Source organism: Gymnoscopelus braueri (assembly GCF_963280865.1).
Source record: "Gymnoscopelus braueri genome assembly, chromosome: 14".
NCBI classification, from domain to species: Eukaryota; Metazoa; Chordata; class Actinopteri; order Myctophiformes; family Myctophidae; genus Gymnoscopelus; species Gymnoscopelus braueri.
The window spans coordinates 9439648-9457147 of record NC_137619.1 but is presented as its reverse complement, the minus strand read 5'-3'; the positions used below and the strand labels follow the sequence as shown (position 1 = coordinate 9457147).

General features: G+C 40.7%; 1 protein-coding gene and 1 pseudogene across 2 annotated transcripts; both read left to right on the top strand.

Moving 5' to 3' along the window:
- Positions 1-632: 632 nt before the first annotated feature.
- On the top strand, positions 633-2093 carry LOC308100994 (zinc-binding protein A33-like; annotated as a pseudogene). The gene is made up of 2 exons (XR_013934984.1): positions 633-684; positions 875-2093. The product of XR_013934984.1 is annotated as a zinc-binding protein A33-like (transcript).
- Positions 2094-5492: 3399 nt separating this feature from the next.
- Positions 5493-17474, top strand: LOC308100498 (uncharacterized protein). Its single transcript, XM_080449563.1, has 3 exons — positions 5493-5583; positions 9299-10810; positions 15475-17474. Exons 2-3 carry the CDS (start codon positions 9308-9310, stop codon positions 17128-17130), a joined length of 3159 nt encoding a protein of 1052 aa, XP_080305689.1. The 5' UTR covers positions 5493-5583; positions 9299-9307; the 3' UTR covers positions 17131-17474.
- The last annotated feature ends 26 nt before the right edge of the window (positions 17475-17500 follow it).

Sequence of the window (17500 nt, the reverse complement as noted above, 5' to 3'; positions counted from 1 at the left end):
CAGACAGATCTTCTAAATAACATGACATATGAACAAGTAACCAACATACATCGGTGAGGTATTGTACCAAGGACGGCCATAGCTGAGTGGTTAGTGAGCCGGCCTAGGGAGCCAGAGGCCCTGGTTGCCCCAGGTTCGATTCCAGGCCAGGTCAGCATATGTGTCGATGAAATGGAATTTGTCCCTGAGCAAGACTCTTAACCCCTAATTGCTCACAGGTTCTCATTGGAAACAAGACCGCAAGGACTTTCATGAACGACCTGTTAAAAGGAATTATCCTTATCCTAGGAGAGAGGAGTGCTAGGTGTTAACACACACGCACACACGCACGCACACACACACTGAAATAGGGCTAAAGTGAATAATACATAATGTATGCTCTTTTGGGTCTCAAGCTGAAAACGTTTGGGAACCCCTGATCTAGGCAGCTGTTTGACCCCAAAATACTGGTAGACAACACAATGAAATAAAGGTTTTCAAGAGAACTCGAGGATGAGTGGTGGAGAGGAAGGGAATGACAAAGAGATGAGGGACAGAGAAGGAGTGGAAGATGTGACGGTTTAACTGTAACAAGGAGGAGTTTCTCTGTAAATCTAAACTGAAAGTAAAACGGTGACAGAATAGGGTGGCAGGCGCACACACTCTCTACAAAACCTTTATTCAACTGAACTTTTACACAAATAGGTGAGTAATAAGGATATATTATTCATTAACAGAGAATGTATCCAGGCATTATCTGATTATTAATATTCCTTGAAATCGTCAGTACAAATGACAGGTTTCAATGAAGTAACTGTCAACTTAATGGTCAATAACCATTAAGCTGTGAGAAGTATCATTCAAGAACTACATTTCTTTCACGTTTTATTCTCAGTGTGTTGAAATGGCGTGTGCCAGCAGTCTCCTGTCTGAAGAGCAGTTCCTGTGTTCTATCTGTCTGGATGTGTTCACTGATCCATCCAATCACCACTCCATGTGGACACAACTACTGCAAAACCTGTATCACACATTACTGGGACACTAGTGATTTGTGGCAGTGTCCACTATGTAAAGAAACCCTCAATAAGAGACCAGCATTCTCTGTTAATAAAGTCCTCTCCGAGATGGCTGAGCAGTTCAGGAAGTCAAAGCAGCTGAAAACAACTTCAGCCACAAGCAAAGATTGAAGAAAAGCAGAAAACAACAGAGAAACAGGCTGAAGGCCTTCTTAAAGAGCTGCAACAGGAAATCACAAATCACTGAGTTAAAGAAGAGAAGCTCTGAGTTGAAGCAGCTCTCACTCACTGAAGACTACCTCCACCTCCTCCAGAACTTCACAACCATCAACACCCCTCCACCTGTCAAGGACTGAACAGAGGTCAATGTCAATCACTCTCCACATCTGGGGACTGTGCGAACAGCTGTGGCTCGGCTGAAGAAGACACTCCGTCAAGTGATGCGTGATGCTGAGCTGAGGAGGATCCAACAATATGCAGTGGATGTAACTCTGGACCCTGATACAGCACACTGCAGGCTCATCCTGTCTGAGGATGGAAAACAAGTGAGTCATGGAGATGTGAAGAAGAATCTCCCAGACAACAACGAAAGATTCTCAACAGGTGTCTCTGTCTCAGGAAAACAAAGCTACTCCTCAGGTAGATTTTACTATGAGGTTCAGGTTAAAGGGAAGACTCAGTGGGATTTAGGAGTGGCCAGAGAGTCCATCAACAGGAAGGGACAAGTCCCACTGGCACCCACCAATGGTTACTGGTCTATAGTGATGAGGAATGGAAATAAGTACGGGGCTGGTGCTGACACTGCTGTCTTCCTCCCTGTAAGAGAGGAGGTCCAGAAAGTGGGAGTGTTTGTGGATTGTGAGGAGAGTCTGGTCTCCTTTTATGATGTGGAGGCCAGAGTTCATCTCTACTCTTTCATTGGCTGCACTTTCACTGAGAAACTCTATCCATACTTCAGTCCAGGTCTTAATGATGGTGGTAAAAACTCTGCTCCTCTGATCATCTCTCCTGTCAGTCACACTGATTAGACTACTAAACCTCAGCTTGATGAAAGCTTTCGGTTTCGTTTAATTACAAAAAAAAGTAAATGTAAGGTTAATTTACAGGTTTATTTTCAGTCAACTGTCAGTTCAAATAAAGCCATTTAATATAATATTATTGCCTTTCCCAGTAACTAGTGTTATTAAAATTGCCAACATGCGCAAAAAAAGAACAGATTTACAAGCTATAAACAAGTTACGTTGTTGAAGCATCTGCAATGGCATACATACTGTATGCTGTAAAAGAAATGTAATCAATTAAGTCAATTACATATATTGTTGCTGTCGGGCAGAAACCTCTTATCTCCATATTCTACCTTTTTGTTTTTTTGTAAATTAACGCCCTACTTGAACATACTACAGCGTTACACAAAAGCATGTGTGACGCTGTACGAGCGACGGGTTTTGAGCTTGTAGATCTGCTACTTTTGCTATTTTTGAATTTGAATCCTGAAAAGTAACAGTTTTGGACGTTTCCACCCGACAGAGACGACAGTCGCGTAACGAGGCAACAGTAGGCCCCGACGCGAGGTAGTCACAGCGGGCCCTCATGAACGCGCATGCGTAGTGGTTTCTGATACCTTTTTCGCTGGTTTGTGAGGGGTATATAAACAACGGTTTTGTAACAATTTTAAGGGGCACACCCAGGTTTATTTTTTAATTCATACTTTTTTATATATATATATATATATATATATATATATATATATTATTTTTTTTTTTCTGGGTGGGGAGGTGCCCCTAACGTCATGGGCCCCAACGCAACCGCGTTGTCTGCGTGACGGTAGTGACGCCCCTGAGAGACGATATATAGTATAGAGAGAGAGAGAGAGAGAGAGAGAGAGAGAGAGAGAGAGAGAGAGAGAGAGAGAGAGAGAGAGAGAGAAAGAGAGAGCTTCGAATGCTATCAATGGGACATTATCACGTTTTATCAGACCATTGAATGGGCGAGTAGGTGACATACTGACCTACCCGCGATTTATCAGACCATTCATTGGCGTAATCAGGGGATACTGACCTACCTGGAGGCAGAGCAGTCCCCACAACATGATTTACGATTCTGTGCCTATCGGTACATAACTCGGACGGCGCTGAGTAGGCTCAAGCGAACGTTGCAACGTCCAGCACCACAAGAGACAGTATTAGAGTGTTCATAAATTATTTAGCTTAATTTTTTATTTTCTGTGTGTGAGACAGTTGAAATTGTGTCTAAATTGCTTTCTTGTTATGATTTATTTTATTGCATTCCAGTTGAAGTTGAACTCAACATTTTAATTAATTAATATGCACGAATACTGTCTATCAAGAATAATAACAATGTTTTATTGATGCAATTTCTATAAAACTGTTAATTGAAAATAGTGAATGTAAAGATTCTGATGTTAATGATTGGTTATTTTATGTAGCTGTGTGTTATCAATTATAGAAGATGGAAAATGTGATTCTTCAAAATAAATCAGCAATTGGAATTATATGTAAATTCCTAATTTAATTTTACTCACTTTATAGTGCATAGAGTGCAAGAAGAAGAAGAAAAAAATAAAAGTGTGGCGTTCTCATGTCATCATCCACTTTCATATTGCTATTAATACAGTAAGTACCATGACAATGGTGTGTCTGTGGTCTCCTGCAACAGAAAGCAGAATAGGCTGATCAGTTTGCTAAATTATGGTCACATTTGCAGAAATGACAAACTCTGACGGACATAATAATTCTTCAGCTCTGAATGTGTTATCTAAAAACACACACAAATAGGTTTAAAATTGCATCATGTCATAAACCTTAGTTATGCATCCTCACTTCATAAACAAGCAATACATAAAATACATAATATTATTCTTATGTTTTAAATGTTAAATGTTGGGCATATAAACATTGATTTTGTATGAAGAACAAGGCATTCTAATAACACCTACGCATGTTTTGTTCCACATACGAGTGCAAAACAGCAGACGTGAGTTTGTGTATGAATGCCGAACAACAATCTCGTATTTGAGCATTAGTATAAAATCTAATCTGAATGTACGTGTTCAGTGCCGGATTTAGAGGAGTTGAGGCCCGTGGGCTAGAGTAATTTTCGAGGCCCCCCTGGCGCGCGTGCATGCTTGCCCCCTTTGCGCGCGCGCGCAAAGCGCTTTTCGCGGTTCTGGGCGGATTGGGTTCGTTTTTTTCCCAGTTTTTCGTTTTTGGCATAAAAAAAATAAATAAAAAAAAATATATATTAATATTTTTATTTTTTTCCAAAAAAATCGGAGGCCCCCCCAGTTGGAGGCCCGTGGGCCCACCCTAGCCCTACGGTAAGTCCGGCCCTGTACGTGTGCTTCGTGAATGAGTCCCAGTGTTATTTTTTAACTTTTTAATTAAGTAAATCACATTCAAGGATGTGGCCGATATGATTACCCTATTATTTTTATCTGCACATTTAACAATGATTACACATGCAGTTCTATCAGTATGCAGTAATACCACACAGATTTGATTTACTAACTTTCATAGCAATTGATAGGTATATTTTGTCGACAATATTGATATATATGCCATTGTATCCTATTTTAGTGTGCCATCTCTGCATAACTCAAGTTTGCCTACCAATCCTATGATTTTATTAAGTTCAAGGTGGTCTGGAACTAATCCTAGTATTAGTTCTCTCCTTTCCTCTAGAGACTGCATGTGTTTTGAGTTGCACAGCGCACAGGCCCAGCCGAGGTCACTGATTATCTCTGGAGGAATACAATAACAGCTCATTGCAGTTAACTTGACCATCTATGACAAAGCCACAACACCTCCAGCGACGCCGGTCAGAGCCAAGGTCTCGCCAAAGTCTCAACCTACGAGCAAGGCTCCTCATGGCCAGATGTCATCGTCAGAGCTGATAACAACTTCATTTGTGTGTAACTGTTGTGATCATTGACACACACACACACACACACACACACACACACACACACACACACACACACACACACACACACACACACACACACACACACACACACACACACACACACACACACACACACACACAGGTTGGAGAGTGGTCTATTACTTCTTAAATTGATCATGTTTTTTTTTTATAGCTTCTAATATACATGCATTCTACTATATATTTCTCTCTTTTTTTAAATAGATTTTTTAAAAATGTATTTTGATGTAATTTCAATAAATGAAGAAACGTATGATGACACCAGCCAGAAAAAAGGGCACTTTTCAAATCTAAAGGCAAAGGGGCAGAGGCTCTTTCCTCCTTTGGGACATATGTGCACACACCTGCAAACCAAGGAGATCAATCTGAACATGTCACTATAGGCACCTGGGTTCTACCAGAATATTGGTAGAAAAATAACAAGAGGATGAGTGGAGGAGAGGAAGGGAATGAGAAGGAGATGGACAGAGAAGAGTTGATGACGTGAAGGGTTAACATTACAGTTCCAGGAGGAGTTTCTCAGTGAATCTAAAGTGAAAGTAAAACTGGGATAGTCGTGTGGCAGCACACACAATCTCTACAAAACCTTCATTCAACAGAACTTTTACAGAAATACTTAAGACAGGTGAGTACAACAAATAATCATTTGTTATTGTAGTATATTGTACAAATGTGAAACATAGTTGGAAGGTCCAGACAAGTACAAGTTCCTTAAGTTGGTTTATTGTATAAAACAGCACAGAGGTACAGGAGGCCTTGCTGCTACATGTGGTTGGTGGAAGGGGCCGTTGAGCTCTGGGGCTATTGTCCTGTCTGAGGTACTTATATGCTGGTTGTCCATGTATGTGTATGTATGTGCTCTCACTGTCCACATGTGTGGGGGGTCAGATGTCCGTGTGTGTGTGTGTGTGTGTGTGTGTGTGTGTGTGTGTGTGTGTGTGTGTGCGCGCATGTGTATGTTTGTGTATGTGTACTTATCTGTGTGACTATGTTGTATGTGTGTGTCCTCAGATACGATATTATTCACTAACAGAGATTTTTTTTAAATTACCTGCTCTGCTGTGATACGTAACCTTATGTACAGGTTTATGTTGGGCATCTGAGTCAGTAAATGACATCATTGCTGTCATAACGGAGCCGGTTCTCATCTAGACTGTGGAACCATTGGCACACATGTTTGTATGTCAGAAACTGAACAAACGTGGGCTATTTGCATTTTCTTTTTCTTTTCTGTTATTTTATTGTGTTGTGTTTTTAATTGTGATATGGATCTCCCTGGGTCTGAAATAAAGATTGAATTGAATTGAATAAAGGAAGGGTAGTGATATTTTTTGGTTGAAACAAAATAGAGAATAAATGTTCAGTATAGGTGACAAAATGTCAGCCAATCAGGAGAGAGCACCCATTTATCAGCTTCATTTGTACTGTACTAGAGGTCAGGGCGCCCTACGGGCGCCCTGACCCCTAGCCCCCTAGCCAACAAAATCGTGGGATACAAATGAAAACATGGCGAACCCCTTTCAAAGAGCCGTTGTAAAGACTGGCTCATTTATGGCTCATGTGTCTATTATATAAAATTTAAAAATATATTTAAATATGTATGTATTCATATGTCATACAGTATGTATATTTGTATTGTAGATATAATGTATATGTTAAATATGTGTTATGTACTGTAATACAGCATATAACATTTTGATATAATAATGTATTATTATATGTAATAATATATAATAATATAATATATAACATCAGTAATATAATATTTATTATAGCATAAGATATAATATACATAATAATACATATTATTGTAATGTCTAATATGATATCTAACAGTTTATTGAAATAATAATTGTAATATGTAATTTATTTATATATAATAAAAATATATGGAATATATATAAATAGCCATATAATAGCCATATTCATATGCATCTTATTTATATAGATCCACTGTCTTTCTCTTGTGTAATACTAAATAACATGTATATGTAGAATATATATAAATATCCATTTAATATCCATATTATGTATATTATTTATATAGATCCACCGTCTCTCTCCCTCTCTCTCTGTTTGTGCTTGAGAACTGGGTGGTACACATGTGCACAAAGGGGGGGGGGGCAGAGTGCGTGTGAGGTGATGTGTGTGAAGTATGTTGGTGTAAATGTGTTGTGTAAATACATTCTGCAATGTGTGGTGATCAAACTGTACATGCAGAGTGTGAAACCGAGCATTGCCAGGATGTTACTAACAACGGAGAAAAGCTGAGTCGGTGACATGTCCAAGGATTCGTCAGTGATGTCACATCATCGACGAATCCTTGGGGTCTTTCTGCCGTGCTACTTCCGTGTCGCATAGTAGTGACATCACTGTCGAGTCCTTGGTGTCTTGATCCTAGCCTTGCAACGTGTTTACCATCAGCGTCACACTACACGCTGTATTTAGATTTTTGCTGGCCAGCGCTAATGAAAGACTAAACGGGATTATCATTTCATGTGAACATTGAAGTGCAACTGGCGGAAGATGTAACTCAGGTGAAGTAATGCGTGACGTTGCAATTATGTAGTGATTTCCTAACATATAAATAGCAGGCACCAGCCAGTCAATGAGTGTTGGTGGGTAGCGCCCCCCCGTATGAACAGAAAGGTTGGGACCCCCCTGGTCTACATGATGGGGCGATACGGGGGCCGACTTGGGACTGACCTGAGTGGAGCGGGGATGCGAAAGGCGTGGAGCTGGTCGTTGTTGAAGAAGTCTGTGTGTTGAGAAGCAACGTCGTCGCTGAGTAGTGTTGGCTCAATGGGAAAGTCTGACGTTATGGGGACTGGGGACCGTGATGCCGTGATGGTCGTTGTAGCAACAGGGGGGTGTGCGACGTGGAGTAGTGTTGCCACGTCCGGGTATTGTAAGCGTTGAAGTTATTAGAAGTGACGTTGGATTAGCAAGAGGTTAGCCTTTGTTAATAATATATAACATGTATATGTAGAATATATTGAAAGGTCCATAGGCATAGGTATGTTATTTATATAGATCCAGCGTGTCTGTCCCCATCTGTGGTGTTTTTGGCATCAACCTGGTGGCTTGTTGCTGGCCTTTTGTCGTCCGGAGGAAAATTCACGGAGCGTATTGTGTATTACTCTCGCGCAACCTGGCAACGTCTTTGAGGCTCCTAAAAGGTCTCACCTTCAGGTGTGTCGGTAATGTGTGGGGAATTTTGTGTTGGACGGATTTAATTATGGTGTGAGGGGGCAAATGTGTGTTGAGCAATGAAAAGTGGACGAATAACTGCGTGAATGAATTGCGCACGTTGTGACTGGTGTTTTGGTGACATGTGAGATGTTATTGTCGTTATTTCGCCGAAACAAATGAAGTGGCTTCAGTGACACCACCGGAAGTGAGCCGATCTCTCAAATGTATATTTGATAGTGTTCCAGTTCCATTTTTTCTGCTCATTTCTTTCTATCATCACTTCCTATTTCACTTGTTAACTCTGTATCCTGACTGAGTTCTCTATCCGGATTGGATAAAATTGGTATCCTGACCGAAAATGAGCTGGAGACACATGGAGACTCCTGTTACTGAACAAACACTCTATAGCAATGAGTACTACAGAAAATAGAGCTATTTAACACTTATTTTAACCTTTATTAAACTGTGTCCAGAAATGATTTCCCCCTATTTTCATATTTCTTGACATCTTTGGTAAAAAGAGCATGTCTCAGTGATGTAACATTCAACATTGCTCTGTTCCAAAACAATCCTGATAAGTTTGATTCATAACCATTAAGCTGTGAGAAGTAGCCTATCACCCGCACCAGTAGCCTACCACCCGCACCAAGCCTTGGCAGCACATCACCCCTACCCGTAAACAACTGCACTGGCTTCCTGTTCAATTCCGCATCCATTACAAACTCCTCCTTCTCACCTAAAAATGTCAAAATGCCCTTGCTCCACAGTACCTCTCAAGCCTACTCCATAAACCGAGCCGGTCACGGACCCTGCGGTCCACAGACTTGGACCTCCTTGCTGTCCCCAACGCAAACATGCAAACTTTCGGTGACAGAGCCTTCAGTGTGGCAGCCCCCACCCTGTGGAATTCCATCCCAATAGGGATTCGCCATGCTCCAACACTGGACTCTTTTAAAGCTGCCTTGAAAAGACACCTATTCTCTCAGGCTTATGGCATATAGTTGTTTGTTTGTTCATTTGTCTGTTAGTTGTTCATTGTTCTGATGTAAAGCGTCCTTGGGTTTATGAAAGGCGCTATATAAATTCAAGCTATTATTATTATTATTATTATCATTCAAGAACTAAATTTCTTTCACTTTTATTTTCAGTGTGTTGAAATGGCGTGTGCCAGCAGTCTCCTGTCTGAAGAGCAGTTCCTGTGTTCTATCTGTCTGGATGTGTTCACTGATCCAATCACCACTCCATGTGGACACAACTACTGCAAAACCTGCATAACACATTACTGGGACAGTTGTGATTTGTGTCAGTGTCCGCTATGTAAAGAAACCTTCTATAAGAGACCAGCATTCTTTGTTAATAAAGTCCTCTCTGAGGTGACTGATCAGTTCAGGAAGTCAGCGCAGCTGAAAACAACTTCAGCCACAAGCCAAGAACCTGCTAAATCGGATGAAGTCTCCTGTGATATCTGTTCTGAGAACAAGCACAAGGCCCTGAAGACCTGCCTGGTGTATCTGTCTTACTACTGTGAGACTCACCTGTGTGTTTGTAAGTTCTGCACTGATTCAGACCAGAAGTTACATCAAATTGTATCTATGAAACAGGCATATGAAGGAAAGAAGGTGGAGCTGAGAAAGACTGTGGCTGAAGTTCAGCAGATGATCCAGGAGAGACAACTGAAGATTCAGGAGGTCATACACTCAGTAGAGCTCAGCCAGAAAGATGCAGCCAGAGAGTTAGCAGACAGTGTTCAGGTCTTCACTGCTCTGATCAGCTGTATTGAGAGAAGCCAGGCTGAGGTAATCGATGTGATTGAAGAAAAGCAGAAAACAACAGAGAAACAGGCTGAAGGCCTTCTTAAAGAGCTGCAACAAGAAATCACTGAGTTAAAGAAGAGAAGCTCTGAGCTGAAGCAGCTCTCACTCACTGAAGACCACCTACACCTGCTTCAGAACGTCACATCCATCAGCACCCCTCCACCCGCCAAGGACTGGACAGAGGTCAGTGTCAATCAGTCTCCACACCTGGGGACTGTGCGAACAGCTGTGGCTCAGCTGAAGAAGACACTCAGTCAAGTGATGCGTGAGGCTGAGCTGAGGAGGATCCAGCAATATGCAGTGGATGTAACTCTGGACCCTGATACAGCACACTGCAGGCTCATCCTGTCTGAGGATGGAAAACAAGTGAGTCATGGAGATGTGAAGAAGAATGTTCCAGACAGCAAAGACAGATTCTCCCCCCGTGTCTCTGTGTTAGGAAAACACACTTTCTCCTCAGGAAGATTTTACTATGAGGTTCAGGTTAAAGGGAAGACAGACTGGTCTTTAGGAGTGGCCAGAGAGTCCATCAACAGGGAGGGACAAATCCCACTGACACCCAACGACGGTTACTGGTCTATAGTGTTGAGGAATGGAAATGAGTATTATGCTGCTGCTGACCCTGCTGTCCTCCTCCCTGTAAGAAAGAAGCTCCAGAAAGTGGGAGTGTTTGTGGATTATGAGGAGGGGCTGGTCTCCTTTTATGATGTGGAGGCCAGAGTTCATCTCTACTCTTTCACTGGCTGCACCTTCACTGAGAAACTCTATCCATACTTCAGTCCCAGTTCGAATAATGGTGGTATAAACTCTGCTCCTCTGATCATCTCTCCTGTCAGTCACACTGATTAGACTACTAAACCTCAGCTTGATGAAAGCTTTTGTTTTAGTTTAATTCAAATAAAGTAAATATAAGGTTAATTTACAGGTTCATTTTCAGTCAACTGTCAGTTCAAATCAAGCCATTTAATATAATATGATTGCCGTCCCCAGTAACTAGTGTTATTACAATTGCCAAAAGAGTAATAATATTACAGTTATTAATCCAAGTAACTTTGAGTTACTAACTTACAATGAACGTGATCAGTTTCTGACCAAGATTAAATCTACAATATATACTCCGTAGTAGGAGGTTGTCACATGCACAAAAAAAGAACAGATTTACAAGCTATATACAAGTTCTCGATCTAATTTGTTGAAGCATCTGCAATGGCATCTTTTATTAAAGATAGTTATTGTTCCAATAATATGCAATAAAACAGTTAAAGAGCCTCTTATCTCCATATTCTACCTTCTTGTTTTTTCGTAATTAACGCCCTACTTGATCATATTACACAAAAGCATGTGTGACGCTGTACGAGCGACGGGTTTTGAGCTTGTAGATCTGCTACTTTTGCTATTATATATATATATATATATATATACATATATACATGAAAATTGTGAATGAAAAATTCTGATGCCAATGATTGGTTATTTTATGTAGCTGTGTGTTATCAATTATAGAAGATGGAAAATGTGATTCTTCAAAATAAATCAGCAATTGTAATTATGTGCAAATGCCTGTGTGTGCACTAATTGCATTTTACTCACTTTGTATTGTTTGGAGTGCAGAAAGAAGAAGGAAGAAAATAAAAGTGTGGCATTCTCATGTCATCAACCACTTTCTTATTGCTTTTAGAGATTGTGAGAGAGATTGATGTGTCTGTGGTCTCCTGCAACATAAAGCAGAATAGGCTAATCAGTTCGCCAAATTATGGTCACATTTGCAGAAATGACAAACACTCTGACGGGCATAATAATTACGTTCAGCTCTGAATGCGTTAACTAAAAACACATAAAAATACGTTTAAAATTGCATCATCTCATAAAGCCTAGTTATGCATCCTCACTTCAAAAACAAGCAATAAATAACAGACATAATGTTTTTCTTATTTTTTAAATGTGTAAATATTGGGCATATAAACAATGATCTTGTGTGAATAACAAGGCATTCTAATAACACCTACGCATGTTTTGTTCCACATACGAGTGCCCAACAGCAGACGTGAGTTTGTGTGTAAAATACCGAACAACAATCTCGTATTTGAGCTTTAGTATAAAATCTAATCTGAATGTACGTATGCTTCGTGAATGAAGGCCAGTGTTATTTTTTAAAACTTTTTAATGAACAAAATATTTATCTGCAATTGTAACAATGATTACACATGCAGTTCAACGTAAGAGAAGACTTTACCGCACAAAATGAATGGTGGTGGGTGACCTGAACAGAGAGCATGAGTATGAGTGAGACAAGGAAGTCATTTTAAAGGGACCCTGTCAATCAGCGCAGCTGATCTGATTGGAGCAGGACCAAAGAGGTGATAGGTGAGGAATGTAATGAATGACAGTTTGCTCAGTCTAAGTTGAACCTTGGCATAAACTTCCATTTCTATCAGTATGCAATCATAACCACACAAATGTTATTTACTAACTTTCATAGCAATGAACTTAGTATTGTATAAAAATAAGGCTTTCTGTCACATGTTACAGTTCTTAAATTAGCCATTAATTATGTTCTGTTCCACCATCTAATGGCTCTGAAAGAAAATTGCCCACAAGGCCGGAGCTAACTTTTCAAGTATAATGCTGTGTCAGTTTCTAATGTAGTATAGTCTACTGTCTGAATGGATGTGGTGTCTAATGCATAGTCTATATACTGTCCGAATGGATCTGTCTAATGTATAGTCTACTGTCTGAATGGATGTGTCTAATGTATAGTCTACTGTCTGAATGGATGTGTCTCTAATGTATATAATAGTCTACTGTCTGAATGGATGTGTCTAATGTATAGTCTACTCTTTGAATGGATTTGTCTAATGTATAGTCTACTGTCTGAATGGATGTCATGAATATCATTCAATGATAAAAAAAGACACTCTTATAAAGACTTTCACAATCCTTATAACCTGCAGTGACAGTTGACAGGTCCTTAGTGCCAGACAGACAGACAGACAGACAGACAGACAGACACACAGACACACACACACACACACACACACACACACACACACACACACACACACACACACACACACACACACACACACACACACACACACACACACACACACACACCCGCAGGGTGTGGTTGGAGAGTAGTGTACTTCTTGAACTGAGTGTATTTTTTTTATGTCTCATGAGTCATGTTGCATAAATGCATCTCTCATGTTGCATACATTTAATTTAAAATTAGTGAAATTTTATTTTGTTTCTATTTTGACTATTTCTGGCATGGGGCTAAAGGGGTTAATACACAATGTATTTTTGTGCCGGGGAGACACAAAATTTCTCTTTTGGGTATCCAGCTGAAAAAGATTGGGAACGCCTGGCCCTGATCTAGGCAGCTGTGTTTGACCCCAAAATATTGGTAGACAACACAATTAAATTAAATGAAAAGATTTTCAGTGAACAAGAGGCTAAGTGGAGGAGAGGAAGGGAATGAGAAAGAGATGAAGGACAGAGGCCCAATTCCAATGTTCGCCCCAAGCCCTCAAGCCCTGCACCCTCACTGACTTAAGTGACGTCAGCTGGTACAGTAAGTGCTTGAGGGTAAGAGGCTGCAAGGGTTCTAAATTGTATAAGGGAAGACCCCGTAACAGACGACGTCACACTGATAAGAGCCAGTATGCGTGCAACCAGTATGCACGCAATTCTAATTATATCAGGTCTCGCTAGGACACGCCTCCACCAGCCAACACACAAGAGGGGGTTGGGGTGTGCTGAAACCAGCGCACCCCAAAACAACAGGTTGAGAATTGATTGCGTGAAACAATCACCTGTGCATCCAGTCTCAATGTTGGTAAACAAATAATTGGTCTATATGGGACAGCACTTTGAAGATGAGTCCTTCATTTGTGATGCTTTAAATAACATTTAAAACTCTTACTGTCCTTATTTACAGTCATTGCTTTAAAGGCTGTGATTGTTGATCATTATTATTATTCTTACGCTATTCTGTTCATTTTCATTTGTGTTTAGATTAGGGATTGCAATTTGCAATATAATTAATTTACAATTGTATTTCCAAATTCTGTACATTATATTTACTTCTCATTTCTTATCTTGTGTCCCTTGTTTTTAGTAATAAGCCTATCTCCTCCCTGATATTTCCCGTTCAGAACGGTGAGAAATATGTTTGTTGACATTAATCGCGATGCATGACTATTTTGCATACTTGATTGACATTTGAAGGATTCCCCTCATTCAGGGTTCTGCCTAGCCTGGCTCCAGCCCCTGAATCGCTAGCCACGCCCATTAAAAGAATATGTTCAGGCAATTGAAACGAAATGAAAATTCAGGCTGAGTGTCAGGCTAGGTTCTGCCCTCATTGACTTACCCATTTCAAATGGGACAGCCCTCATGCCCTCGCAGACTTGAACTTCACGTGAACGCGTGTCTAAATCAGTGAGTCTGTTAGGGAGCGGATTGGAATTGAGCCAGAGAAGGAGTGGAGGATGTGAAGGGTTAACTGCTACACGGAAGAGTTTCTCAGTAAATCGAAACTGTGTGAAAGTACAACGGTGACTTTGGGTGGCAGGCAGGCAGGCACTAGCCCACACACTCTCTACAAAACCTTCATTCAACTGAACTTTTACAGAAATACTTAAAGACTGGTGAGTAATAAGGATATATTATTCATTTTCAGAGAATGTATCTGGGTAGGCATAATCTGAAATCGTCAGTACAAATGACAGATTTCAATGACATCTGAAGCAAACATGAGAAAAATATTTTCATGAACAACAAATCCCACACACTGCTCTTGCTCAGCACAGCAGCCTCTGCTTTTAATTAAATTGACAGAGGTTTCGGTCCCACTCCCACTGGACCTTCATCAAGAGTGTCTTACAGCAATGATATCAACATCTTCTGATATATATATACACCCCTTCATGATCATAGGATCAGGATCACTGGACATGATTCTGTGACATCATGACCTATAGGCTCACCTGATGCCAACCCAACACATAGTATAAATTTACATTATTAATATTTACATACGGCTTTCCAGCTTTCATAAATCATTTCAACATATGCAGTTTTACAAAGTGTATCTTAGATCTTAGATGCACCCCCTAGATGCTCAATTTTTTCCCCCCAATTTTATAATCACATATTTCCTTACAGCAGAACATGCCATGAAATCTCATCATTCAATCCTTTAGGGAATAAAGTTTAAACGTCTGTCCATATAAATAAAAGAAGAGGCTGCTGAGCCAGAGCAGTGTGCAGGATCTTTTTTGTTCATGATTTTTTTTTTTCATGTTTGCTTCAGTTTTGTTGTCCAACACACCTGCATCCGAAGGAAGTGAATGTGCGAATACTTCCTTTACATAGATTTCAATGACATAACATTGTCAACAGTGTTCTATTCCAATTCAATCCCGATCAGATTGATTCATAATCATAAACAATAAGCTGTGAGAAGTATCATTCAAGAACAACATTTCTTTCACTTTTATTCTCAGTGTGTAGAAATGGCGTGTGCCGGCAGTCTCCTGTCTGAAGAGCAGTTCCTGTGTTCTATCTGCCTGGATGTGTTCACTGATCCAATCACCACTCCATGTGGACACAACTACTGCAACACCTGTATCACACATTACTGGGACAGTAGTCATGTGTGTCAGTGTCCGCTATGTAAAGAAACCTTCTGTAAGAGACCAGCATTCTCTGTTAATAAAGTCCTCTCCGAGATGGCTGATCAGTTCAGGAAGTCAAAGCAGATGAAAACAACTTCAGCCACAAGCCCTGAACCTGCTAAACCAGATGAAGTCTCCTGTGACATCTGTTCTGAGAACAAGGTCAAGGCTTTGAAGTCCTGCCTGGTGTGTCTGACCTCCTACTGTGAGACTCACCTGGAGCGTCATCAGACAGTCCCAGCATTAAAACGACACACACTAATTGACCCTGTAAAGAACCTGGAAGACTATATGTGTAAGAAACATGACCGACCTCTGGAGCTGTTCTGTAAGACTGACCACATGTGTGTTTGTCAGTTCTGCACCGAGTTAGACCACAAGTCACATCAAATTGTATCTATGAAAGAGGCATATGAAGGAAAGAAGGTGGAGCTGGGAAAGACAGAGGCTGAAGTTCAGCAAATGATCCAGGACAGACAACTGAAGATTCAGGAGGTCCAACACTCAGTAGAGCTCAGCAAGAAAGATGCAGACAGAGAGATAGCAGACAGTGTGCAGGTCTTCACTGCTCTGATCAGCTGTATTGAGAGAAGCCAGGCTGAGGTCATAAATGTGATTGAAGAGATGCGGAAAACAACAGAGAAACAGGCTGAAGGCCTCCTTAAAGAGCTGCAACAGGAAATCACTGAGTTAAAGAAGAGAAGCTCTGAGCTGAAGCAGCTCTCACTCACTGAAGACCACCTCCACCTCCTACAGAATGTCACATCCATCAACACTGGGTGGAGACCCACCAAAGACTGGACAAAGGCCAATGTCCATCAGTCTCCACACCTGGGGACTGTGAGGACAGCTGTGGCTCAGCTGGAGAAGACACTCAGTAAAGAGATGGAGAAGAGGCTGTGTGATGCTGAGCTGAGGAGGATCCAGCAATATGCAGTGGATGTAACTCTGGACCCTGATACAGCACAGTGGACACTCATCCTGTCTGAGGATGGAAAACAAGTGAGTTGTGGAGACATACAGAAGAATTTCCCATACAACAAAGAGAGATTCTCTACAGGTGTTTCTGTTTTAGGAAAACAAAGCTTCTGCTCAGGAAGATTTTACTATGAGGTTCAGGTTAAAGGGAAGACATACTGGGATTTAGGAGTGGCCAGAGAGTCCATCAACAGGAAGGTAAAACCAATACTGACCCCCAACGATGGTTACTGGTCTATAGCGTTGAGGAATGAAAATGAGTACTTTGCGGCTGCTAGTCCCCCTGTCCTCCTCCCTGTAAGAGAGGAGGTCCAGAAAGTGGGAGTGTTTGTGGATTGTGAGGAGGGTCTGGTCTCCTTTTATGATGTGGAGGCCAGAGTTCATCTCTACTCTTTCATTGGCTGCACTTTCACTGAGAAACTCTATCCATACTTCAGTCCAGGTCTTAATGATGGTGGTAAAAACTCTGCTCCTCTGATCATCTCTCCTGTCAGTCACACTGATTAGACTAAACCTCAGCTTGATGAAAGCTTTTGTTTTCGTTTAATTCAAATAAAGTAAATGTAAGGTTAATTTACAGATACATTTTCAGTCAACTGTCAGTTAAAATCAGACCATTTAATACAATATTGTTGCCTTCCCCAGTAACTAATGTTATTACAATTGCCAAAATAGTAATAATATTACAGTTATTAGTCCAAGTAACTTTGAGTTACTAACTTACAATGAATGTGATTAGTCTCTGACCAAGATAGACATATTAAACCTACAATATATACTCCATAGTAGGAGGTTGTCACATGCACAAAATAAGAACAGATTTACAAGCTATAAACAAGTTCTCGATCTAATTTGTTGAAGCATCTGCAATGACATA

Excerpts from the sequence above, each read along its gene's own strand:
- LOC308100498 (XM_080449563.1), top strand. The coding sequence starts at position 9,308 with ATGGCGTGTGCCAGCAGTCTCCTGTCTGAAGAGCAGTTCCTGTGTTCT. Across the intron at positions 10,811-15,474 it reads CTCCTGTCAGTCACACTGAT|TGTGTAGAAATGGCGTGTGC; the intron begins TAGACTACTAAA and ends TTTTATTCTCAG.